Here is a 27,710-nt window from a genome sequence, read left to right as displayed (position 1 = left end):
GAGCTCGAGAGGATGCAGGGTTGAGTCCCGGCTCCTCCAAATTGAATGGCAAAGTGTTCTTGCACAAGACACAAAAGCCCCTGATAAGCAGGTGGGCACCTTGCGTATTTATTGGTGAGAATGGGTAAGTGTGAAACACGTCATTAAGCACCTTAGAAGGTCTTCAGTGACTTGAACAACACTATATAAGTGCATACATCCAGAAAGCAGTACACACTCAATCGGTTTTAACTTTTTATTATTGGAATGGAAATGTAACCAGAACAACGTACACCATAAGACCAGTAAAAGGAGTATTTTCTCCAAACGTTTACTGATCGAAAATAACAAAAAAATCCAGACTCAGATGCTTTGGAAATTGCAGGATTGGCCCTCAAAATCAAGACAGAAGTCCCAACATTGATCAATGGTAAAGAATACCTTCAGGAATGTAACAACAAACATGACAACATCCCACTCCCACAATAGGCACTCTCGTGGAGCATCCATCCCTGCAGAAGTGAGGGGGTCATGCCGAAGCACCCGTAAATTGGACAATTCTCAAATACTGCGACGCAAAAGACGATAAAACGCGTGTGAGTGTAACAAAGGGAGTAAAAAAAAAAAAACATCTCAGGAAGGAAGAGGCGGAAGTGCTCGACGTAAACGAAGCTTTTACTCGAGGAGACGAGCGCGAATCGAGAGCGTCTCCCCGGCCGGGTCGAGCTTCTTCCGGTCAGATGGTTCGCGGGTTGTACTCGGGCAGCTTCTGCAGTCTCTCCTGCTCGGCCGGCGCGTCTTGCCTGGCGATGACCATGGAGTGAGAGTAGCCCATCACCACCTGCAAAAGCAGACCAGAGCAAACGATGGGGCGAGCGCTCTCCCGAAGGGCTCTTTCCGTGACACAAACGTGCGATGCCTGAGTGAGTCCGGCAACGGGGCTTGCGAGAGGCTTGCCATCCATGCGCATGGTGCCAGTCATTCAGTGCACCTGTTCAACGTAAATGCCGTCCAGGGTCTTGACTTCCTGTGCGGTGGTGGAGGATTTCGGTTTGTTGTCTCCGTAACCCTGCGCAAAACAACAACAAAACGACCGCATCGTTGTATAATCTTCGCTTGGCAGAGACGCTGAGACTTTAAAGACACTGCCAAACAATTTCTTTTAATCAGGCACAGAACCTGTGGTGTTCCTCCCCACAATTGTGCAGGTACAGACGCTGCCCTACAAGATCGGTCCTGGGTTTGTATAAGTAATCTGTATTTTGTACTAAAAAATAAACGGTTAATAAAATAATATGCTCTATAACGTTACAAAGCAGGCTGAATGATAAAGCATAGAAATGAAAAACACAGCTACACATTAGACGTTGTGGTCTGTGCAGGCTCCTTGTGATTAAGAGCATCACAAATAAAAATGACTGGACTTTAAAGATAAAGTTAAATTTAACTTACTTTTGGAAGAGTTAGGCGACTTCCCCCTCCGTGGTAAAAAGTGGACCAAAAAAAATGGATCTAACCATTTTCTCAACCGCATCAAGCTTTCTTATTCCACTTTCTTTTCAAAAGAAACTGCTCGTCCCCTCTCTTCTGTCACATTTCACCTCAAGTTTGACTTTATTATACCAAAAGCGAGCGGTTGTTTGTACTACCTAAACACGGCTAATTGTGTGTGGTTTCGTGTATTTGTTGTAAAAGCAGTTCGATGCCGCTAGCTAAAGTATGTTGTTATTGTCAGAAGGTAGCTCTTTCACTTACATTAAAATCAACACAGACCATTTTCTTAACTGTTGTTTCCCCCCGACCCTAATAAGGACAAGCGGTATTATAAGGAGCCTCAAAGGGCTGCACAGACCACAGATTATTGCAAACTACTTTTACTCTTTTTTTTGTTCTCTTCCCTCCCTTTCTTTGCCTCTTTCTGTCACTTTTCCATTTCCTCTCTTACCCTTTCTATTTTTCTCTGTCTTTTTCTTTATTTGCCTCTATCTTCTCTTCTTGCATTTTTTTCTATTCTCTCTTTCCTACTCTCTCTCTCATTTGCTCTCTCCCTTTTTCTATTTCTCCATTTCCCTCCCTTTTCCTCTCGTTTTTCTTCTCAATATCTTCTTTTTCTTCCCGTTTCTTTTTCGTTTCTCTCTTTCACGGTTTACTCTTTTTCTTCCCACTTCCTTTCTCAGTATCTCTCTCCACTTCTTTCTGTTTTTCCCCTCTCTCTTTATCTCACATCTTAGTAATGTGAAAATATCGGAACGCTGGGTCGCCGTATCTTGGGGTTATAGTGTATTTTCGTTCATTGGGTTGGACCAACCATATTGAATGGATGCATGAGATTTTACACAACAAAACGCGTCAGAGTTCTTAGCGCGAAGATACAGTATAAAATGCTTACACACGAACTAGGAAGAGGAAGCGGATTTCATATTCGGGGTGAATGTTGGGTGACCTTTCAGCGCCACACGCCAATAGCAGCGCAAAGAAGGACGACAGTACTGTACTCGGGGAAAAGGTGCACACAATACAAAATCTAACTTACAGCAATGTCCGAATATTTTTTGACATCCCGGAAAAAATATTGGAATCTACCGTTTTGCGCAAGTCGAATGGTCGTAAGTAGGGGAGCGTCTGTATGTTGCAAAAGTCTACACGTGTCGGGGCATTCGAGAAATTTAGTCCCAAAGCTGACCCATCTGGCTTGTTTGCTGTGAACTGTGATGTCATAGAGGGAACACAACACTCTCAAAATGGTAAATCCCATTACACATCATGTGAGGCTAGCTTTACAACAGACACCAATTGTATTTAAAAATATTTTTCATGTCTGACAATATAATGTTTGAGAGAAAAAAAAATGTATGCTTCCAGAGAATTACATACAGTCGTATCAGTTCGAACCAGGGGTTGAGGCAAGTACCAACAATAGGGGCGAACTTGACATTCCAACGAAAAAGAGACAAGAAATAATCGTTTCCTGAACACCGATTGGTAGGTTGTGTTTAAGACCCTTCTTCGATCTATTTATCAGTTTTTATCCCTTTGTTATAGAGGTAATTTTGCAATTTTTTGTTATGAAGCGCAGTTTTGCTTGTCAGAAAGGAACAGGCCATACTTGAGACTGAAGGAGTGAGTATATTGTATTGTTCTCAGCTCAGGAATGCTGCTGGAAATGTGAATTTCCCTGCGGGGATGAATAAAGTATCTATCTATCTATATTTAATGTTGTAGAATTTAGATCATGCCCAGGGAATATCACATAAATCTTGTCTGGATGTATTGTTTATTCCTTTTTGAACGACATCTTTCAGTTTTTAGAGTATTTGCAATCACTTCAGCACAGAATAGTGATGTTGCAGGCATCAAGTTGCAAAAAGTCCAGATAGGAAGCAGACAAGAACTGAATGAATACTGTTCACCAATAGGCACATTTTATGTATATTTGCAATGCAAGATGTTGTTGATTTACCAGTCTTTAGTGACCCCTGGGTCTGGGGCAACAATTATGTCGCGAAAAAGACTGGTAACACAGTGAACCTTATTTACCATTGCTGCAGCCGCCTGTCACGCAAACTCTACCGAAACACTTGTAATCTCTTTTGACCATTTAACCCGTCAAACAATATGCAGACTGGCTTGCAAACATGCGGGTGTTCCTCTGATGACATCACAGCTCAGGATGAAAAAAACAAGACATACCGTCTTCAAAAGCATTATCTTGGAAAATAATTTGAATATACCAACCAATGAAATATATATTTTATGCAACAACAACAAAAAAACGTACTTAGCCCTCACATCTTTCACGTATAGGAGTTTGTGATGACCTTTAAATACTTTTTTTCCCCGAGAGGCAGATGCTCGCAAATCTGATTGACCCTGTTGTTTTGACTTTATTGACATCCTTAGGAGGACTTTTTCCTTTCTAAAATAGAATACCCTGTCGTATGTCATCCGTAGAGCAAATAAGCCCAGCAAATAAATGACTTCCACCTTTTTTGTTTCAAATAACTCATAACTTTGGAATGGATGGAACGACTTTGTCCACTTATGTACAGTTCCTGGTCATACTAATTCACTCTGTACTATAATGAAATCTGATAACATGAAGTTTTGAATGTAATTAAAACATGTATTGATATAATAATGTTCTCACCGTACGTAATTGAAGGGGCATTTTCAATTATAGAACATTACACACATTTCTCACTTCTTTGGCCTTCTAACAAGTTTAGCAACTTCAAACATAGACCCCTGGATACTGCTAGTATCAGATATCTAGATCTCTCTGGTCAAGCGTCCCTGGTAAATATAAAAAGAGGAGCGGATCGATAGCTTCTCTTTTCTAATGTCTTGCTTGATGGTCGCGCGGGCGGGCCTGCACTGCAGCCTTGGGTCCAGCACATGGGCAACACGTTGAGGCCACATGGAACACGAGACCAAATTTCTCCGCAGCAACAGGTAAGTGGACGGTTACAGATTTCCATATCATTAATTCTCTGTGTTAATAAATTGAGTGTGTGTTATTTCCGTCTGCCTGGTTGATTGGTTCCATTTTCTTGGGATTAGTAATTTATATCAGAACTCCAAGAGCTCAAGTAATAACGTAATTAATTTTTTTATCAATGTAGGAAATTCTAGCATCCTTCAGAGAAATAAAAAGATTCATGGTGGGGCACAAGCAAGACCTAGAGGCAAATTATTTTAAGATTTTCAAAATGAATGCTAGAAAAATCATCCCAACACATCTAACCCACAAGTCGTCTCGTGGTTAGGGTTTGGCACTCTAACCATTGTGGGCCAGGTTGGAGTTCCGTTGCATACAATGTCTTGCAATTTTGGTCAGCGACCATCATTATACTAAAAATTACCATATGAAATGAGCAATTTTAACCATGCAACGGTTATGCGTACGACAGCTCTTACTGTAGTTTCTTTCCATGCGCTTTATACAAATCAGTGCGCCTTCTAAAAGAAAAAAATATACGAAAAAAAGACTATTATAAAAGTCGGTTTATAATCTGGCGCTTACAGTGCAGAAAATACGGCAGGTTAAGGATGCTATGCTCGCTCTCTTACCAGCTCTCCAAACGTGGGTGAAGGCCCCCAGCTGATTGTGCTCTCATTGGCAGCAATGAGGATGCTGCTCTTCCTGTTTCACAAAAAATGATGTCAAGTCACTTCTTCAAAGTTTTCATCTTCATGGCATAACAATAACTATGGAGGATTTACCCGCAAGCCAAGCTACGGATCTCCCAACCGCACAGATCCTGCACAGCTTTGGGGTACATGGTTGACTCTCGGGAAGTGTTGGTCACCCCCCAGAAGAAGAGACTCCCTGTAGACATGTCAAAATTGAGCTATTACCTTTATCTAGATTATTTTCAGGGTAGTTCAAGCACTTTTCAGACATCGAAATGTAACTCAAAGTGCTGTATGAAAAAAATCAAAACAATGTACTATAAAAAACTAAAAACTAGAAAAGCACCTTAAAACAAATCATTTAACACCTGGTATCGCGCTCCAAAAATGATTTTTTTCCTTGCCCTCATGTAGGTTTTAGATCAAGGAATTGTTTACAGTAATCTGTAGTCTGTGCAGCCCTTTGAGACTCTTTGTGATTAAGGGCTATACAGATAAACATGACTTGACTAGATTAAACAAAAATGCTAATAATTCAAAATAAAGTACTAACAAAGAATTGATGTTTTGGTGCCATTCTTGTCCCCAATATCTCATATATCTCATGTTAGGGCCCGGTCACACAGCCGTTTGCGGCTGAATCACGGCCAGAAATTTCTGCCTGTGAGGCGGACGCTATTGGACGCTTTGAGATCGCCATACAGACGAGATACAGCAGGGCTTAACACGCGGTCGGAAATTCATGCGCGGTTGGCAGCGCTAAATAGTTTTGTGCTGCTCAATACCTTAGAGCACGGATACACAGCCTTTCACGGGCGTATCGAGGCTGAATCACGGCCAGAAATTTCTGACCGTGAAGCAGACGCTGTTGGGCGCTGTTGGACGCTTTGAGACCGCCATATAGACGAGATACAGTGCTTTACTCGCGGTCGGAAATTCACACGCGGTTGGCCGCGCGAAAAAGTTTTGAGCTGCTCAAAACCTTGAGCACGTGTTAACCGCGGGCGGCACATGAGGTAATGACGCGGAAATGACGCGGAACGACGCTCTCTGGCCGCAGCCAGGGCGTGGTTACACATGGGTAGGACGGGAAATTTCAGCGGGTAATCGTGGGTGGAGCATGGTAATAGGATGTTCTGCGCCTGTATCGCGGTGTTATTACGTGAAATTAGCGTGTTACGCGTGTGACGGTCAAACGCCTTTCTCCGCGTATATACAGCGCGATTTGCCGAGCACACGTCAGTTGTGCTCGAGACGTCAAGGGGTGGACATGGATCCCCGTCACCGTAGTGACCTCGTCTTAATCCATTTTTATTTCTTGACATTTATTTTCATTTCATAACAAGATAATAAAATCAAAATGAAAAACTATTACAATATTAACAAATTGGCTTCTTCGGTGCCATAGCTTGAAATCTTGATCTTCACGGGACTGTGTCTTGAGCGGTTATGATTTCTACAGCCCGGTGTTATGCCGAGAAATGCATCCCTGCCGAGATTTGCATCCCCTCGCTACTTCAACCACTTTTACCTCGTTTTATCTCACTTTTAGGGAATGTAATGGCGAACATATAACCAAATCCACTTCGTCTTGCATTTGTTGGGAATGTAATACAACATAAACCATTCCGTCTTTGTTTTTTTTGTGAACGGAATCGAACGGTAATGCACACCGTATATAAAATCCTCCCCCCCTCGCGTGAACGCGCATTCTGCTGCGCTTCCAACAAAAGCGATCGTATTCTATATAAAACGCTTATTAAAAGAATAAAGCGAGCTAATTATAACAATTGGGAGATCCTAGTCTATATAACACGTTTAAACAATAAAGTGCGATCGTATTCTACAAAATGCGTTTGTTAACGCGGATGAAAAAGTCACCAACGTCAATGCACGCTTCCAACAAAAGCGATCGCAGCAGAATGCGGGTTCACGCGAGGGGGGGGGGGGGGCGATTTTGCGTAGGAGTCGGATTTGGGCACAACACCGGCTCGAGAGCTTTTATACCCGTGGTCCACACGAGAAAATGACGCGGAAATGACGCGATGAGGAAGCGGAAGAGTCGCCGGCGTCTATTTGCGGGCATACCACCGATGAACAGCGGGTTGGCCAATTTTGCGCATTTTCCATCGCGGGCAACCACGGGCAAAAAAAAAAAAGCAAAATTTTACCCGCGATACAGACGCAAACGGCTGTGTGACCGGGCCCTTAAGAAGCACTTGTATATAGAGATAAGATTAAGTTGTATTTTTTCAAAAAGGGAATTGACGAAAAATTGGTTAGGCTTTTTTCCTTGTAGATTGTCAATGTATCGTATCAGAGCCTATCGGCAGATACAAGATAGTCATCTTTCCCTCCTGGACCGGCACACACCACTAATTTTTTTAAGCCAATGAATGAAAGGGCACAACTAAACGTTTTCCCCCCACCTTATCCAAAACCTTAGTGTAGAGGCTTACCACTCTCGTTGATGGCAAAGGAGCACTGGTAGCCTGCATGGATTTGACTGGCCCCCCGACCTGGGAAATCAAAGAGTTTCACCAGTCGAGGAACCAGCTCATCCTTCTGCTCGGTGTGTCCCAGACGTCCGTAACCGCCAAACCCCCAGCTGAATACTCGCTTTTGAGAATCCAACACCAGCTGCAAAGGTGGAAGAAAACATAGGCATTGAGACTCAAAGACAAAGGATAGCATGTATCCCTTCTTACCGTGTGATTAGCTCCACAGGCCACATCTCTGACGACCACGTTTGGCACGGGTGTGACCTGGCCATCTTTGGACTTTTCGATGAAGATGGCGACGCGACGGGGGATGAGCTCGCAGTCAAACTCAATGCGCTGGGCACGCGCTATGAACTTGCCGTCGCTGTTGTGTCCTAAAGCAAAAACAGAAACTTAATGCATCAGGAAGGCGCCCTCAAAAGTGGTACCATTTTGAGGTCAACCTAACCTGGACTGAACAGTAAACATGCATGGCACACGATACAATATTTTTTGCAATACAGTGATCACTCGTACAATGTGGCTTACTCTTCACGGTTTCGCTACTTCACAGATTTGCGTCATGCTCTGTATTCCGATTGACTTAACAGGAGGGCTGCATGATTAGCCGAAAGCTAATCGATATTGTGATCGCAGCATGACATATAAGCTTCATGGTATTGTCCCAGCTGTTTTCCAGCTAAGATGCCCACGCTACACGTATGTATGCGATTGAATTTTTTTATAATAATTCAGCCGGGAATAAAAACCTATTTCTGTGTGTCTTGGCCATCAGAATACACAATGCAATTCCGTGAAGTAGCGACGCCTTCAACTGTGGGATTACTGTATTTTATAATGCCCGTCAAAGCCAAATTCTGAGTGGAGTGCTTCCATCTTACCGAGCTGTCCATACTCAGGGCAGCCAAAAGAGTAGAGGTTCCCTTTGCAGTCCACCACCATGCTGAACTCAGCCCCACACGAAACCTTCACCAAGGGCTGGCCGTTGTAGGAAATCTGGGTACACAAAACGCACCGAGCATTGATATTTCTGCAGTGATGTTGCGTTTTTGCCGTTTTGTGGGTCAAAGACCTACAGGTGCTGGGCTGAGGACGGCGTCCGTCTGGCTGCCTTGGCCAAGTTGACCCAGCCTGTTTTCACCAAAAGAGTGCACAACGCCATCCTCTAAAGAAACGAAACATTCAGGATTGCAAGAGCGGTAGGGCGTCATGGCACTTCAGGAGGCGCTTACCTGTTAGTGCCAAAGTGTGATTACGGCCACAGGCTGCAGCCACGACCACAGCGTCCGCTAGGCCCTCAATCAACTTGGGAGCGTCCAAACGTTTTGTGTCTCCGTGGCCCAGCTGACCTTTATCATTGCGACCTGCCCAAATAAGGAAAACGATTGATTTTGTCCCAGATTGCTTCTGAGGGAGATTGAAACTCTAAGCAAAATGATTGTGCCGGTTACCCCAGCTCCACAGTTTGCCCTCAGTAGTGATGAGAAGGCTGTGAGCCGCGCACGGTCCGGAAATCACGCAGCTGACCAGGACGTCGTTTAGACAGCCGTAGCGGTGCGGACTCCACAAATTCTGGCCCAGGTTGCGGAAAGCCGCTAAAATTATATAAACAATTAAAAATTGCACTTGTTCACTGACTTACAAGTTATTTAAACATCTTCTGCGATTGAATGTTTTATTTGTCCGTTGCATGCTTGAATCCCTTAACCACTAGGGTGATAGGGGCACCGTTTTTCTGTGGTGTGTCTTGGGCAAGTACAGTCTGGTGGCGAAAACCCTCTCCAGGCCAACAAATGTTTCCAACCGGGAACCTTTTGCATGTTAGGCAAATGTGCTAATCACTGCACTACAGAAACACAACTACCCTGCAGAATTTTCTGCACTCATAATAGATGATAGGTGATTAATTCCATAATTTAGTACGGGTCAGATTAAAATTCTATGCTTTTCAAGTTGGACACTTTCATGTGCTCATTTTAAGTCTTTCTAAAAGCTTGTGTTGTATTATTACCAGGAACCCTAATTACCACAAAGATATTTAAAACTTACATTTTAAAGACACAATGTGTAATTTTTGACCACTAAATATCGCTGCTCTGTGTTGTGCAACCGAAAATAAATGAAGCACTCATGTCAGCTCCCCTCTGGGTAAGCCTCATGCTACGGAAAATACCGTATATTCATGACCATAATCTGCACATAAAAGTCTCAGATTTTCTGCAAATTGTGTGGCGTGCCTTATTGTGCAGCCATAGACCAGCTCGGTGGCCTTAAGGTTGGGTGCCCGCCCAGAGACTAGGAGGTCACAGGTTCGAGCCTTGGCCAGGTCATAGACTTACAAAGTTTTTGGGGGAAATCCTATTTTTGTGTGTGCGCGGTCGTTCACATTTCCAGCTAAATGTGACTCATATGCTCAGAAGTAGACAATGCAATTTTTTCGTTGGTACTCATGGAAGCTAACGTCGTAGCCTATTTGAAAGTTCTTTATAGTCATGGTCGCAGCAGAGGGCACCCACGCACTATCAAGCGGTGCGCTCGGTGTAGTGTTAAATGCAAAAATAGAACCAGCCATGGAGATTGCGCCTTTTAACACTGCACCCTATGGTCGTGAAAATATGATTCAAATAAATCTCTTGACGAGTATTTAGAAAAATACTTTATTGTTCATATATTTTTGTTTGTTATTAATTTTTGGTAATTAAGAGGGTTTTTTTTTTTAATCACTAAGTGGCACTATATAGCACACAATGTCATTTAAAATCAAAATTTATTTTCCTCTGTTCATGACCATGAAAATATTTAGGAAACAACTGAAGTTTACAATAACATGTTTGGTATGCCTCTGATGATTCAATTTCAGGTAATATCACAGGTATCGGATATTAAATTTACAGTAAAACGCATAATTGATCATCAATCGATTAGTCTGTAGAAACATTTTAGAAATCAATAGTTACATCTCATCTTTTTTCCGCAGTTTTTACAAAAACCTGTATGCAGAGCACAAACATTAAAAAGTAACTCGTGTTTCTTGACTCATTTTGAGTGAGCCGTACATGAAATGTTGTGTCAACTAAGAGACACATTAAACACAACAAGGTTCATGCATAACACACAAAGAGAAAGAGTGCATCAACTTGACTGTTCTTTGAATTACCCCCAAAAATAGACATGTAAATTATTTCCCCTAAAAAGTACTTACATTTTAGGTTTGCAAAGTTAGACAAACAAATTTGGTGGTATGAAAGCGGCTATCAGTAAATAGAGGAGGACACATTTGAAAATAAGGCCATAAATTGGCATATGTGCAAGTATACATAATGTATGTAAAGCAGGTGCAGCATACGAATCCTTACAACTTGGCCTTTGTCTTAACAGCTGCTACAAATAAACCTGACCCCCGGCAAAAACCCAATTCCTTTTGCAACAAAGGACATTTATTAGCATGAGCCTACAAATGCATCGATAAAAGCTCTGCAGGGGGGAGGGTGTCCACCAGATGAATATGTATGAATAGACATTAGTCTCTTAATCATTTACTCACTGCTTCTGTTTTATATTGCAAGGACACTCAAAAGTGAAATCTTGATATTTTACTTGATTTACTGTGAGTTATCCCGGTTTACCTGTGTAGATGGCGCTTAATTGAAGAGTTTAACATGTGAAACTATTATAAAACCACTTGTTTGACAGCCATTGCTGCTGCACTCAGTTAACATTACAGACACCATTTTCCTTGTGGCAAAGCTAAAGGTTTGTATGAAATACGAGACGTCTTTTTAGAACCCTTGCGCCATATTATAATAAAGCATAACAATCAATAATACCAACAACATACAGAAAAATCTTGGGGTGCTCCAAAAAGACATGCTTCTTTATCCCACTAGAGAGCAGATCTGTTTTGTTATAGGTTATTATAGGTCTGGTTGTGTGTAAACGATGTATCCTGTGGAGAAATAAACCCATTTTCTTCTCTTTCAAACAACATTGTTTGTCAAAACAGTGCCATTTTTCGATATTTGTTTTTTGCTGATTTTTATATGAAAGGCTTTTGATGAATCTGCTTTTGATGAATCGCCAACACCGCTCCATTATTAGACTGATACATCTTTAAACTTACTTTTTATTTAGCTAACAATAGAACAATTACTTCCAACTTTAGGATATGAAATATCTACCTTGTTGTTTGGGTACTTCTCTTCTTCCAATCAAATCCCAGTTAGTCGCTCCAAATATGATAAGTTGACCTTTAACTTTTGGGCATTCAAGTTTCTGTAAAAGTGCAAATGGAAAATGACCGAATAAATAAACTGCTGTATAATTTTTTCAAAACAGACTCACAATTTTCTCTTTTGCGTCATCCGCCACAGTGACAGGTTGCAGAGTGGACTTTATTGAAGGCTTCCCCGGCTTTTTGTTGTTCTCCTGTTCATAGTCGAACTCGTCGTCACTGCTGAAATCTCTCTCTTTCCGTTTACCGCTGGCTCTCTTCTTTTTCATGGATCCGTTTCCGGAGACATCGGTCACCTTCTTACGGGGCATTTTTAATCAAGAGATCTGCAAGGAAAGGTCATATTTATTTGTATAGCCCTTAATCACTAAGAGTCCTAAAGGGTTGCGCAGACCACCATTTTAACAACCCCTGATCTGAAAGCTACAAGGGGACAAGTAAAAAAAAACTTCAACATGAGGAAAAATAATAAACCTCGAAGGGATCGCACACTAGGCAATCCCCATTTCAAGATGACCAGGCTGCAATGGATGTTGCAAGGGCATCAACACACATTACAGTCAACATCAATAAATATAGGTAATAACCAAAATAATGCAAAACGTTATAACCAACCTATCCTTAATACTAAAACTGCAAGTATCACAACTCGGAAAATTAGAATTGTTTGAGCTTCTATGAGGAAAAGCAACCATGTGCGGTAAAAACATAAAAAATAAAAATACTGCCATATTAAACTCAAGATGTCGTTGATGCAAAATATTTGCTTGAGACAATCCAGTGCAGACTCACAGTTTTACCTAAAACGCATGTGGCTTTTTATTTGGGCAAAGCACTAAAAAACATTAAACAATAACAAAAGAAACAATGAAATATTTGAACAAAAACAGCAGTACAATACAATCGAATATTGTAATACATAAACGTGCACAAAGAGAAGTAGGCTGAAGCAGAAGCTTGCAGGAAAAACGCATACCAAATCAAAATAAGAAAACCGGTAACTACTGGAAAAAAAAAGGGAAATTAGAAGAAAAATGACATGGTGTTTGCAAACCACTGGTTAATATTATTGTAGTTCCTTGCTTTCCAGAATCCCCAAAACATACATCGTAGGCCAGCGGTTGCAAAAACTTGTGTGATAGCGGAAAGGATCACGATGCCAGCTTTAATATTGCTGCATTGGCTCTATAGGTGTTAAATGATTTGTTTGGAGGTGCTTTTTCTAGTTTTTAGGTATCTTAAAGTACATTGTTTTGAATGTTTTTATACAGCACATAGAGTTTCGGTGTCTGAAAAGTACCGTATTTTCCGCACTATAAGGTGCACCGGGTTATAGGGCGCACCCCGAAAAAATCGTTTTGGGTCCAATTTTTGACATAATAAGACGCACCGGATTATAAGGCGCTACAATGGGAACGTCGACAAAACAGTCAGATAGTTCAGTCAAACTTATTACCCCCTTAACATTCCCAAAGCTTGCAAAGAAGCAAATACGTGTCGTAGACACGTGCGGATGCGGTGTCCGTACGATGTCACTTAAATGCATCGTTCCATCATTCGGAAGGTTAAAGTCTTGGGAGTCAAGAAATGCCACACATTCCTTAGTTTCTATTTTCTTTTTCACTCGCAACTTTACTGTGCATATGACAATAAACACTTGGAATTGAGTTGAATTTAAAAATAGACACTCCATTCCATCCATTATCTGCACCGCTTATCACAGAAACATCGAGTTCAGTCTGAAACAAGATACAGGGACAATATAAAACCCGGAGTAGCTCACCGAAGTCGTTGTGTTCATAATAATGTGCAGCCAATGTCCTCTTATATCCGTGAGTGCAGTAAATCCAGGAGAATAAAATATTTACAAATACAGAATAGAAAAAAATGCTTTCTGTGTGCCGTCAGCCACGTGCTATACGCATTCATCTTTTTTGGCCAATTGCAGGCTTTGTTTTGCCGTTTAAGCCAATGCCAGCCTGTGAATGATAAAAAGGATCCGCCTCTTGACCTCCGAATAACTTTAGCCAATAGTGATCGATTCAACTGATGATTGACACATTGGTTAGCCAATGAAACGCCGGTAAATAAATCCCAGCATACACCGCGTACTACTTGGCGTTCGGGGGAAAATCTAGTCGGCAGCTGCAAGTTAGTTGGAAAACTTAATGTTGATCCATAAATAAGGCGCATGGTCAGCTTTTGAAAAAAATAAAGGCTTTTAGGTGCGCCTTATAGTGCGGAAAATACGGTAAGTAAAAGCAATTATACTACTACCAACTCAAACAACATAAAATACTTAAAAGAAACTATTGATATTAGGTCAACTTATTAGGGAACTTCTGTTGCTGCTCAATGTTATTGCACTACTTGCATTTTAATATAACGTAGGCCAGTCTCCATGCACTACCATGAAAATATTTCTGCATATTTATTCTGGCAATCTTTTAAGTCTTGATAACAGGTTTATCCTGGATCTCCATGTCTAACCTCATGTTGAATGGATTTTCACGACTCTATTCAGCACATGCACACCACGATAGGATGCGGGAGCCCACTGCTCGCGGACGCGTTCCAACAACGCAGACAAGCGTACAAGTCTGCGTATTTAAAAAATAAAACGGAAGCAAAACCGACTTTCGTTGTGGTTTATTTAAGTATTGATTACAAAGTAAAACACAAGGATATAACTTTTTCTTTTTAAATAAGTGGTGCAAAACAGTTTGGCACAACATAACCGTAAAAATCCTCCTGTTTCTGACCTGAACAGCTTCGCTAATGCTCCGTTAAAAGGTTTGCTTACTTCACTTTCAGAGTTAGTTTTCGAAAGTTAGGACAAGTCAAGTCATTTTTATTTGTATAGCCCTTAATCAACAGTCCCAACAAACACGAGAGCCAGAGTGACGGCAATCCATTAGTTTCATTATATTCGTGTGCCACTGTAATCCTGGTGCGAGGGGAAAATGACACCACTTTATGATACAAAAGCCCCAGGACTATAACTAACTTTCAGATTGCTAGATACGCTACGACGTTAGCATCTGTGAGTAGTACTTCCATTCGCATTGCGTCTGACATCACGTGTCCTCTTCAGCTGGTGGGGAAACTTATGCGAACACGGCATAACGCATATAAGTCACAGGAGATCATATACATGTTGCATTTAGTTGGAAATTTGAACAATCTCACAAAAACGTCTGCTTTCACCCAAAAAGGTTTTACGTTTTGATTCCGACAAGGATCAAACCGGTGATTTCCCAGTATCGAGGGCATGCGGCCAACCCTAAGACGATCGAGTAGGTCTCTGCCCGAGACACAGGGAGCACTGCATGATAGGGCGCACTGCACAGTTTGAAGAAAATCTGAGATTTTTATGTGTGCCTTATGGTCGTGAAAATACGGAAATCATTGCAAACTATGTTTGGTGCATTGTTGTTATCAATACCAACTAAGACAATTCAAATTAATATTAACCCTCTTTATAATAGAATACTCTTTATCATCAGCTATTTCAAACGTGGTGAAACATTGTATACAACGAGATTAAACATGACACTCCAGGGTGAACATGTAAGAGACTTTAAGGAGGAAAAAGAGATAAAAGACAACCGGAACAAACAGGCAAAAAATATTTACAATGTAGTGCTTAAAGACTGTGCCAAGTTATAATAGTACAATGAACAATCATGATAGTCAAGTCAAGTCATTTTTATTTGTATAGCCCTAAATCACGAAGAGTCTCAAAGGGCTTCACAGATTATTACACTATATTACACAGACTATTTTTCAGCCGACGAATAACATTAGCAGCAAAGAAGAGTCCCAAATAACTCGCAAGATAACTATTTTCAGTTTTGTGTGTGTGTAGGGTGGTGATGGCCCTGGGAAACAAAATTTAGAATATTTTTCGTTTTTTATTTTTTCAATTAACCTTTTTCCCTACCAAATTCATAAGGGATAATCTAAACCACACATCCCGGTAAAGTAAATTTGTGAAAAGTGTCGCATTAAGAAGTTGGTCATAAACCGAGGACGACTGGATCAGAGGTTATAACTTTAGAGGAAACTTGATTATCAGGCAGGCCGATTATCGACACCGATATTAGAAAATTTGACGGACAAAAGCTTTAATATTAAGTCAGATGCAGCAGCCTAAGAATCTCTCTCTTGCTCCCACAAAAACTCTTTCCTTCACGTCTTTATTGTAAAAAAAAAAAAAAATCAGGGAGCTATTTAAGTTTTGATGTCCCTTCATACAAGTTTTTGCTAAGTCTAATTTTATTTCGTGCACTGTTACTTCTTGATTAAGTAGTAACAAGATTGGTTAGTTTTGTTGAAGTTGTGATTAATTTAGTGCAAACAGATTCAGGGAGCTATTTAAGTTATATGTACATTTAGATGAGCCTAATTTCAATTCCTGCAGGGTTACTTTTGGGTTTACGTAATGTCTTACGTGATTTTTTAAGCTTTTACAGCAAACGAATATCGGCTTCAATCGGTATCTGCTATCCATATTGGTCCCAAGGACAATTTTGTCGTGACCTGATTAGATGCAAAGAAAAAAGTAAAAGAAAACTTTGTATTTTCGTACATTTTGGTCTTTGCTAACTTGATACTTCATGAACAATTAAGAGGTTTGGTGTTTTAAAAATGTATTGTTCTGGAAATTTACTTGTTAAGATAGGAAAGTCCCATCTCAAAGTTTCTACATTTTCCTCATGTAGAGGTTTTGACTTTTTCCTTGCCCTCCTCTAGGTTTTAGATCAGCGGATGGTGTAATAATAGTCTGTAATAATGGTCTGTGGTTAGCAATAATCTGTGCAGCCTTTTGAGACTCTTTGTAATTAAGGGCTATACAAATAAACATGACTTGACTAGTTAAAAATAATGACAATGAAAGGGAAATTATGATACATGGATCACAAATCAAAACAACTTTTCAGAAAAGGAAGACCTGAAAAGAAAGTCAGTCTAAGTCTGAAATGTCCACACATATTGTAGCTGCTCCAAAAGTTTTCTTTTTTTCCCCCACAACGACTTGTCAAATTGTCAAAGTGATTGTATGGGCGCCTTCCGTTTCCTGATTGGAAATAATCAACTAGATCACCACACAGTATTGTGCAAGTCCAGGTTTGAATTACTGACGATTTTAACAGATATGTAAAGAAGTGTTTGGAAAGTGTTGACTTAACTTTGCAGCTGTCTCCTTGTGTAGCAGTCTTATTCGTTCGGAAATCTTACGGACACGATTAAGAAAGCAACTCAAGTCGGCTCTGTAAAAGATACTTTAAAGGGGACCAAATGAGACAAAGCAGTGGCGCGTGCGCCCACGTAGCCGCTAGCTTGACGATGCTTAGCACCGACGCTCTTTGTTCGCTTCGAGATTTGGCTGGGCTAGCAGGCTAAACGAGTTGACCATTCGTCAACTTTTTATCCGGGAACTCGACATAAAGCTAAAGTTTGCGCTTCGTTAAAACGGAACAACTTCTCTCGGCGATGTCGCTCGTCTGTCTGCGAACGTTTGGGGATAATGAAGCTAACGTTACCTTCGCGTTATGCTAACGCATACTTAATAAAGACATGTACGTAAAACAATACCGCGGCGAGCCGGGAGAAAAACTTTACCAACACTTTTAACACGACCTAATGGTCGGTGTGGCGTTAGACGGGTGTTTGCAGCTCTCTGAAAGGGTTACTTGTACAATTTTAAATGGAAAATAAATCATGTACCAGAGAGTTCCTGATTCAGCAGCTCTCCGTCCGCGTCCGCTTTGATTGATGTGAACAAAAGAAGCTCAATTCTGCTTCCGCGTCACGTGGTCGCTTGCCCACACTCGCCATCGTCTTCGCGCATACACGACATACTGTTTTGCCTCCATTCTCTGCACATAAAGGTACTCAGATTTTATGGATTCGACTCCTTTAATGAAAGCAACACAACGTACGATAACTAAGATGCGTTACGATAAAAGGAAAAACTTTGAGAGGAGCCAGAGGAGCTGTCTCAGACAGCTGGATCGTATGTCCTTGGGCATCACCACGGACGTGTAGAATGAACTACCATCTTGATTGGGAACATTTTTGGATCCATTTGGAAGAGTTAGATAAAGTACCTGGAGAGAAAAGTTCAGAGATTCCATAACTGCCTGTGTCGTTGGGACACCAGTGAGGATGCAACTCTGGACAGCTTTCTATACGGCTGCGAGTTCTTGGCCTGTTTTTGGGTTGTAGTAAAGTTGGCACTAGTCAATTCCTCAATGTATTCACCCCAGTTCTTTCTTGGTCTTCCTCTCCTCTCGCGGGGTTGGGTAGAGTTACTTTAACTTGATTACTTTCAATTACTTTTGGATTACTCCAATACCAAATATGCTAATAAAAGACAAAATAAACTAAATATGAATAAAATTATGACTCACAACACGTGGTAAGCTTTCTCTCCTGGCTTTGATCTCCGGCAAAACTAACATAAAATGCGACAGAAACAAAATGAAAATAAATCCAAACAGCTTGCCAACATCATTTTTGCCGTTCCATGTATTCCGTTACTCCCCAAGCCTGCACAAAATTTAGTAATTTTATTCATATTTAGTTTCTTTTGTCTCCTATTAGCATATTTGGTATTGGAGTAATCCAAAAGTAATTGAAAGTAATCAAGTTAAAGTAACCCTACCCAACCCTGTCCTCTCGTCACCTTGGACTTTTCCCTGGAGAATCATCTTGGCCATCCTGATGATCTTGTGCTGTGATCATACCACTGCAGTTTTGGTCTGCACACAGTTGAGATCAGTTCTTCCTAGGGTCCAATGTGTCCTCTGATGGTGTTGCACATGGTTTTGTCTGTCACATGGGCTATGTAGCTGATGCCTAAAGGTTTTCTGTAGCATCGCATCTCCATGGCATGGATTTTTTTCCTAAGCTTTGCTGTGAGAGTCCATGTCTCGGAAGATGGAAGTAACCATGCTTGAGACCACTATTTTTCTGGTCCCTGCAGATAGGTTTAAGTCTGGCAAGTGCAGCTGTGGCTTAAGCAATCTGCAAACTTCAGTTAACACTAGGCAAACCTTTTTTCGACCCCGATTCTCACCTGTTTTTTGCTCCCGTCTGTCCCCCGGTTTCGACACGTTTTTTGACAAGACCACGTCTACTCTTCCGTCCCGGATTTCGACCTCTTTTTGTCCCCGACCACGTCTGCTCTCCTTTCCTGGCTTACGACTCGCTTACGACCCCAACCACGTTTTCTCTTATGTCCCGGCTACTAATCTGTTTTTCTGTTCCCAACACCGCCATCGCTCACCACAGAAGATCCAGTTCCGCATTCAGAGCGACCTGCTTCCCACGTCCAGCAATCACCGGATCGTGGGCGCAAGCCTTTCTCTTTCTTCCAATAAAACTTGTGAGAAACGCAACGCAATTGGCTCCCGTCTCCGTTCTGGTCCTGACACTTTTGTGTTTTTCTATGCGGATTTCCCTCACATACTCGGTTGATGCTTTGTCCATGCAACTGACCTGATCTCAGGTCTGGAGAGAAAATTAGGTGCAAAAAAAGGACCTGTGGCAACCTAACTAATAGAAAGTAAATAAAAGGATTTGCATGTAATAAAATGCTTTCAGGACTTTAGAACAAATGTATGTTAATAAATTGTACCTTTTTAACACATTATGCAGTGCAGTAAATCAGCTAAAAATACAATATTGTAGCAACACATATCTACTAATGTTTTTTTTAAACAAGTGAACAAATTGTAACACAAAGTGTTGTAAAAAAAGATGTAATGCACAGGCTGAAAAAAATCCAAGCTAAAGAACAGGCAGGTTTCAAGGATGTAAAAAGCATCACAGAACAGATTTTTAACCTTCACATCCGATGTGAGACGTTTAAACAACACCATTATACTAAATCATGCATGGACTTGCTCCCTCATATCTTTCAGATTTAATTTCCCCCATGTTCCGGTCCGGAGCCTTCGTTTTGAAAACGCTGATCCCAAGAGCCAAGAAGAGTTCCGCAGGTTCGAGAACGTTCTCCATCCGGGCAACGGTGCTGTGGAATGCTCCTCCCCTTGAGATCCGATCTTCAACCTCAGTGGAAATGTTTAAATCTAAGCTTAAAACACACTTCTACTCTATAGCATATGAATAACCTATATTTTTTGTTGACAATATCTATTTGTTATTGCAACATCCATTGCAGCCTGGTCATCCTGGAAGGGGGATTACCACATGTGCAGCCCCTTCTCAAGGTTTCTTCATTTTCCTCATGTTGAGGTTTTTGAGTTTTTCCTTGCCCTCATGTAGGTTTTAGATCAGGGGGTGGTGTAATAATAGTCTGTGGTTTGCAATAATCCGTGGTCTGTGCAGCCCTTTGAGACTCTTTGTGATTAAGCGCTATACAAATAAATATGACTTGACGGATTAAACTGCAACACGAAGGAGCACATTGGACCCTATAAAGAACTGTTGTAAACTGTGCGTGGACAAAAACAGCAGTGGTATGGTCACATCACAAGATCATCAGGACTGGCCAAGATCAGTCTTCAGAAAACAGTCGAAGGGGCACAAGGAGAGGAATTAAGAAAAGTGAAATGGGGTGACAACATCAAGGAATGGAGATGTGCCAACTTTGCCACAATCCAAACTCAGGCCAGGCACTGTCAGCAGGGGAGAGAGCTTTCCAGAATCGCATCTTTAGTGGTGCCCCAATAACCCAGGCATTTAAGGGACCCGTGAACGTGATAAAAGGATTAGACTGCAGAATGTTAAGTCATGGGGTGTTTATTTGCATAATTTCCACGTGAACACACATTTTACAAAAAAAATAAAAATAGGCCCTTCACCTTAGAAAAATCTCATCTGACTCAAAACCAAATCATTTGATTGCCTTTCCCAAAACTCTGTTTGAAACTTAGCTACTTATTTAGTGGGAAATCCACCAAAAAGGAAGAAGGGTTCAAAATTTTAACACTCAGTTTTGGGAAAAGGCAGCTCAAAGTGAATGACATAGGGGTTTTACCTCATTATAAAACGGTTCAGTGCAATTGTTTATAACCCCCAATAATATTTTCAGAAACACACTCAACCTTGCCAAGTCCAAATCATATTGCATTCACATCTCTCATACTGCTGTATTTACATTTTTTTTATTTCCCCAAATGGTGGAAGACCTGCAAGATATGTACATTGGGTGCCATACACACTATTACCTACAGTAACAAATATACACAGATGAAATTAAAAGTGTTATGTGCTCTGCCTGATATAAAGGCATGTGACTGAAACAACTCCACGGCTGCATGAACAGCCCATCTTCATGATGATTCGCTAAACACCTTTCACTCATCCAATAATTGTCTTCACCTCTTGTCTCCATTAAGGGTTCAGGCGAGTTGGAGCCACCAGTTTCAGTCCTGACATGATACACCTGGAACAGATTGCCAGTCAATCCCCGGGCACAATGAATATCATGGTTTGAGCGACTTTACGGAAATCCGGTTTGGCCGATTTTTATCACGATTCGAGCAATATGCAGTCCTCATTGTTACTGGCGGGTAGCATCAGCTGTTGCTCGTAGTATAAACTCTTGGCGTAGTTGATTTCCTGAGAGATCTTGAGAGCCAGAGTTTCACTCTTCACATGGACCTGCGGATTCATTAAACAAGATTAAAATACAAATAGGTATAATATCAAGAGACTGTGATTTGAGTTCTTCATTACAAAATGTTCATACTGAAGTTAGGTTGTGTCAAGTAATGATGTTCAATAACTCCTTTTTCTGAGAGAAACAAAACCTAAATCTTGAGTACAGTAGTCATTATTACAGTGTTGGGACTAACGCTTTAAAAAGCAATACATTCCTGAAAAGCAATTACATTTCCTGGTAACTAGTATTGTAAAGCGTTATTAATACAATTTGTTAACGCTTATGTTGCTACTTCATGATGCGTCACCCAGTTACTGCGCTACTCATTAAATGCAGATCATGGGGTACATTGACTTTTAAGTGCTGTTTATATTTACACACCAAGTACAACTGAATATGGTGATGGAGGTCACTGAATTTTATTTCATAGAAATATTCTCCCTACCATAAATACTCGCAACCACACGAATTTACAACTTAAAAAACAAAACAAAAAAACTCAAATCAGGGGGTCAGCTTATATGTAGATTTTTGGTTGTGTCACCAGTAGTGAATGGTAGGGAGCGCATGGGGAAGGCGCGTGCCTTTGACAGGAACAACAAACTAACCGAAGATCATTGGGGCAAACGTAAGCACAGAATTTATGGTAAAAGTGTTGTAGCGCATTCAACGTTGGGTCAGGATTCCATTTTGCAATGTCAAAAAAGGATCGAACAATGTAAAAACATGTCAATTAAATACTTTGTTTTTCATTCAACTACATTGATTTAATTATTGGGAAGATACTGTGTGGATGTGGGTTGGTGGGGTGTTATTTCACACATGCACATCAAAGGTCGCTGTGACAACTGCCCTGCCCGCCAGACTGAAGCTAGAAGCCAGGAAGCCTGCCACTTCATAATTCAGTTTAAGAGAAGCCAGCGAGCTGACAAGAGCTCTTTCTATGTCTTTTCTATGTTTTATTTTCTTGTTTTGTGTTCGATTCAATTTGTTTCTGTAGATCATTGGTAAAATAAAAAAAACTCCATAAATCCGAGAGTGCGTGTGTCTTAAAGTTGTGGGTCGCCACCCTTCACAAGAACCTTTGTATGTTGTTCCTGATATAATGATCTAAAAATGTATGTGGTGCTCCAAAAAGCCGAGAGGAGTTTTGAAAAAAATACTCTTTAATTGGCCAATAAAGTATTGGTTAAAATAATGTATTTACCACCCAAATTACGCTACAGTGTGCTGAATTTTGGTCTTTTGATTTGTAAAATAATTTTTGCAATACACCATGGCTGGAGAAAAAAATTCTTGGACAGTACCTAGAAATGGAGAAGAAGAATGGATAGTGTGTCTCGGCTTAATGTTTGCTTGAAGCTCTCAAAATTGCCCAAGCCAATACATATGTAGGCTTCACTCCTTCCACAGGTTAGTGTACATATTTTCTTCTATTTATTTTCGTTTATGGCTATTTTTAAAGAAGTTTTAAGGGGCTGGCCTATGCATATGCGATAATATACAAAAATTAATGATGACAGTCACTTTCAGATGAACGTGCTACTTTTTGGTGTTATTATTCTGGGGGATGACTGAGTTACTTTTTAAATGAAGTAACTAGTAAATTTAACTAATTATTCTTTTACAGTTACGTGCCCAACATTAGATACGGATGCAATATACTGATACCATTAATACCTTAAATTTCCTCCTCTATGGGAAAAAATAACTGATATTTCTAAAGTAACACCTTTTTCTAAACTTCTACATATTATTCATCCTTAATATTGCATTTTGTGTAAATGGCTATTTATTATCCTTTTAATTTCAGGTTCCTAAATGTTAAACAAGGTAACCTTAACTGGTATCAGCTGAATATACCTTAAAAAAGGCTGGTATCGGCCCAACACAGATCCCTGTTAGAGTGCCAAATATAACCTTACCATGGGCTTCTGGTGGGACGGTCCGGGGATGGCCACACCACTACTGGTGCTTTCAGCCTTTTTGGTGAGCTGCACATACACTTTCCCATGATCCTTGGACACCAGACTGTGGTAGAGGTCGTCATACTTGATCTCCAGGAAAATAGCTTCACGGTCCACGTGGTCTCCGGGCTTCAGGAAGTAGACCACTTTGGAGGAGATAAGCACGCTATAACTGTCGATGGGCTCTACTGCGATGAAGCTGTCGCGGGCCAGGAAGCAAAATAGTGTAAGGGGATGTAATCATGTGTAAACAAGTTCAGAGAGAACACCTGACTTACAACTCAGACTGGATGTTGTCTGTGAGGTGGAAAAGCTGTTCTTGGCCATCCGCCTGCAAGGCTGAGTAACGAGGCAGAAGACCCTGTGGACCTTTGCAGCAGCGAGGTTTCCTAACCCGCGACATGCTAAGTCTGCAAGACACAAGAGGAACACATTAAAATCAGATTATAATTCAGGGGTTGGCAAAGTACGGCTCGGGAGACAAAGCTGAGAGAAACACAAAAGAAAAATAAGCTCATTTTACATCAAACAGTGATCTGCAATTTTAAATATGTCCACTGGACATTGCTAAAGCTAAGGTCCACTTATTTGTTAACTACCATTTGTCAACCAGAGAAGGTTTGAGGAAACAAATCATCCCAATGTTAATTGACTTAAAGAAAGTCTCGGACACCCTGTGTAGGGCAATACGCTAAAAGTGAGATAAAAGCAGATAGGAGCAATGGAAAAAAAATCATAAGGCTCTTAGATCTCAGTTAGGCATTCTTAACACGCAATTAAAATCAACTTTTTAAGGACACCTCAAACGACGCACCCACCCTTAAAAAAGGGAGATATTCATTCGCCATTACTTATAGTTAAATATTTTGTTTGTAAATAAATGTATTTATTTGGATTTTTTTGTAAAGTTTTAAATCCATTTGGATGAAATGGTCCCTTTATAAAGAAATAGACAATGGAACACCACTTGAACAAGTAAACGAAAAACAATGGATTGGCTTATGTTATCCTTTTTACTCAGGTATTCGAGGTATCGGATTAACTACTATCGGCATAGACAAAGAATTAAACGCACCAATCAGTCCTTATTTTCTTCCGTCCCACCCCAGTGCAAATGTCTTAGTACCAATGCGGCCTGCAAGCCAAAAAGTTTGTCTAACCCTGTTATAAGTGGACGTCCCCTTTGAACGAATGAAAGGATTAAAAGCGCAAGTAAGCGGGACCCACCTGTGGTTACTGAGGCTTGCCATGTCCCGGACGGTCTGTGCTGTCTCTGAAGCAAAGTCGAGCGCTCCAGCTACCGGTTTGGTCACAGTGCCGACAAGTCCTTTACCCAGACCGGAGAAAAAGCCGCTTACCCCGCCTTCAGTCTTGACCCCCTCCACAGTTGATGTTATGATACTCGTCATGCCCCCGATGATACCTGAGGGATGATTAGGAATCTCTGAGACGCTTTCCTTTTTTCAGCAACTTTAAAGCAGAAGTCAACCCAAAGGATTTCCTAAAAACAGTATGCTGTATGGGCCTCTAAAAGTCTAATAGAGTAATCCTTTGCTGTATTGCGGCTTACTTTTCGTGGTTTCGCTACTTCACAGATTTTTATCGTGCATTGTGTTCTGCATTCTCATTGGCTAGGCAGTCACCCTGGCCCTTTTCTGCCTGTGTCTGCGTGGACATCAATAATGTCGCAGTCTAAGTTGTACACATACGTTAAACATTTATATTTCAAGTTTCTTTAAAAGCCATCATGTCAAAAAACTGATCTGGACTCACAAAAGCACCAAAAGGAAGAAGAAATGCATCCTATCGCCCACAAACTTGGGACTATTGTACATGCAAAAGGAGGGTAAAATCATATTCATGCCAAATTTTTGTATCCTGATCACTTCCACACGATGGCGACAAAACAATATCTGAAGTGGCTGCGTGCATGGGTGCAGCGGCTAATGGCTCTCCATCTAGTTTTCTATTTCTTACCGATTTCTTATATTTTTCTCCTTTCCCTTTTGGATACATGCTTGGCCAATCATCCCTACAATCACCAGGAACTCGTTGACCTGGTACTAAATGGCAATGCACTACTCCCTTACATTACAGTTGCGATGATCTTAACTTAGGGCATTGTCTAAGCACTACTTTGTTCATATTTTTGCCCATTTATCCTGACAATCTTTTCTCTTATTTGTCTTTATTCCACTTTTATCCTGGAGCTGTTTGGTTGGTTGGATCCCTTAACCACTAGGGTCGTAGGGGGACCATGTCTAATCTCGTTGCATACAAAGTCTCACAAGCATTTTGAAAGTTGCTTTCCGGTTTGTCAGGACTCAGTTGCAGTTGACAGCCAATCTCTGCTCACCTGCGGCCGCCAGGGATATATATAAAGTTATCTAGATATTGCTTCTTTTGCCACTCTCTCCAAACACCAAATTACATGTTTAGGCTAGATGTGACCCACCTAATGAAATACTGAAATGTATGTTATTTTTGTTGCATGGTCCCTCTAAAAAAGGACGTGTCACAAGGGAGAGGGGAGGTGACAGATTGTGCTTTGAGGTCAGTTTGTGCAAGTACGTGAACGGTGTGAGTTCGACCAACAGGAGCTCTTGTGTGAATGTTTATACCGCCTGTTACTTTTTTATTAAATTGGCAACGAGACTTGATCAGCGACTGAGTGAATCATTGATCATCGAGGGGCATTACAATACTGTTACGAAATCTTTTGGGTTGACTTTCGCTTTGACAAAATTCATATGAAGTTCAGTTCCATATGTCGGGATTATCAAAAAAGAAGAGGCTTTTTGTCCAAATGACTTTCTATCTTGAAGAAAAACAATTCTGTGATGCTTAAGGGACACACATCCTCTGATTTTAATCCCTTACAAGAGAAACTATAGGCATTCAATGATTACATCTTCCTTTTGTGTCTGAATACAGTGGCCCATCTGCATATCAAGCTCATACCAGAATTATTTTTATTTCCCCATTATTAATAACTGAGAAACAATTAATCCGTTCCCAGCCTCCAAGAATCATCCAAGTTAACCCTACGTAGCTTTAAAACGCAACGCCATCACCACCATAAATGAGCACACAAAACTGAAAAGATATCTTGCGACTTGTGTTTTTTTCCCCGTTGTTGATAAATTCTTATTGCACTTCATTTCATTGCACTATTGTTATGCTACTCCCATCTTTTCCATTCACAAACATTGCTCTATTGTTATAACTTAGACCAGTCACTTAAGCACTACCTTGGAAATATTTTTTTCTGCCTTTTATCTTAATAGTCCTTTCTCTTTTTAGTAATTATTATATGATTACCCCGAAGTGCCATGTTCAATCTCGTTACATACAATGGGCTCATCGACACACTATTTTTACTCTCGGTGACACATTGAGTAGGTGGGGCCATGATTCAAATAATTTATTGACAACCTAATAATAAATAAACATGACTTGACTTGACTAAAAATAGTGTAATAATGGGATAACACCTAATACGTTTTACTATGTCATATATATATATATATATATATATATATATATATATATATATATATATATATATATATATATATGCTTAGTAATCTAGTGATTACACAGTTGATTTAGGCTTATTGTTACTATTACTAATATTGTTATTATCACTAACAAAATTATTGGGCCGGCCCAAAAAAATATTGTCAGACCTAAGACCAGTCCGTGCTTCAAGGTATTTTAAATGGGTAATTTGAGGTGAAAATGTTGCACAAAGATTTTTTTGCAAAACATTACCGTGGGCAAGTCCGTGGATACCCGCCACCAAGTGCTCTCCACTAGTGGCTCCATGATATCTGATATACTCTCGCTCCGTCTGGTGCCGGTTGTCCATGGTTTTCCCCAGCCCGTCAGATAAAGTTCCTGCAAACTGATTGACGCATATAAAGCCTCAGTTACTTGTGCAATGCATGCACTTATTCATAACAATTTTCCAAGGGCAAGAATGTGACATTTCAATAAATTCTAAACAACAAAGAAAGTAAAACATCCCAAGACTTTGTAAAACTAAACATCCAAGTCAATATGTACCTTGGCAGCTGAATTGGACACGCCGTGTGTCACGTTTCGGATGAGGCCGCCCACGTTGCCGTACTTGATGAGCTCTGATACGCCTTCAGAGAAATCATTAAAGAGTCCGATCGGATTTCCGAGGAAGTCCACAGAGCCCAGGATCTGGGCTGCCTGGCTGATCAGTTCCTTTAGCATAAACAAATATTTATACG

At 40.7% G+C, this 27,710-nt stretch overlaps 2 protein-coding genes across 4 annotated transcripts in view; both read right to left on the bottom strand.

Annotated features, from left to right (window-relative positions):
- Positions 1-221: 221 nt before the first annotated feature.
- rcc2 (regulator of chromosome condensation 2) lies at positions 222-17,736 on the bottom strand. 3 transcript variants are annotated; one of them, XR_015849970.1, is made up of 13 exons: positions 17,575-17,736; positions 11,955-12,170; positions 11,792-11,885; positions 9,065-9,208; positions 8,846-8,977; positions 8,690-8,778; positions 8,495-8,609; positions 7,821-7,987; positions 7,572-7,752; positions 5,203-5,308; positions 5,050-5,122; positions 899-1,048; positions 222-820 (listed from the first exon to the last, which is right to left on the bottom strand). XR_015849970.1 is itself a non-coding variant. In XM_088330965.1 (13 exons), exons 2-13 carry the CDS (start codon positions 12,153-12,155, stop codon positions 716-718), a joined length of 1,485 nt encoding a protein of 494 aa, XP_088187091.1. In that variant the 5' UTR covers positions 12,156-12,170; positions 17,575-17,736; the 3' UTR covers positions 222-715. The 3 variants fall into 3 exon arrangements, 2 of the variants coding, with proteins under 2 accessions (XP_088187091.1, XP_088187092.1); XM_088330965.1 differs by having other exon boundaries at positions 971-1,048; XM_088330966.1 differs by lacking the exon at positions 17,575-17,736 and adding an exon at positions 17,037-17,440 and having other exon boundaries at positions 971-1,048.
- Positions 17,737-20,600: 2,864 nt separating this feature from the next.
- vps13d (vacuolar protein sorting 13 homolog D) overlaps positions 20,601-27,710 on the bottom strand; it is a 57,950-nt gene continuing 50,840 nt past the window's right edge. The window contains exons 65-70 of the mRNA XM_088330963.1: positions 27,517-27,684; positions 27,223-27,355; positions 24,676-24,871; positions 23,727-23,858; positions 23,407-23,647; positions 20,601-21,480 (exon numbers count right to left, since the gene is read on the bottom strand). Coding sequence (XP_088187089.1) covers positions 21,349-21,480; positions 23,407-23,647; positions 23,727-23,858; positions 24,676-24,871; positions 27,223-27,355; positions 27,517-27,684 — 1,002 coding nt within the window. The 3' untranslated portion in view covers positions 20,601-21,348. The remainder of the gene's footprint in view (positions 21,481-23,406; positions 23,648-23,726; positions 23,859-24,675; positions 24,872-27,222; positions 27,356-27,516; positions 27,685-27,710) is intronic.

This window comes from Urocampus carinirostris, chromosome 3, assembly GCF_059441175.1.
Source record: "Urocampus carinirostris isolate Australia breed hairy pipefish chromosome 3, RoL_Ucar_1.0, whole genome shotgun sequence".
Lineage (NCBI taxonomy): Eukaryota > Metazoa > Chordata > Actinopteri > Syngnathiformes > Syngnathidae > Urocampus > Urocampus carinirostris.
This window is presented reverse-complemented; position numbering and strand designations above follow the sequence as displayed.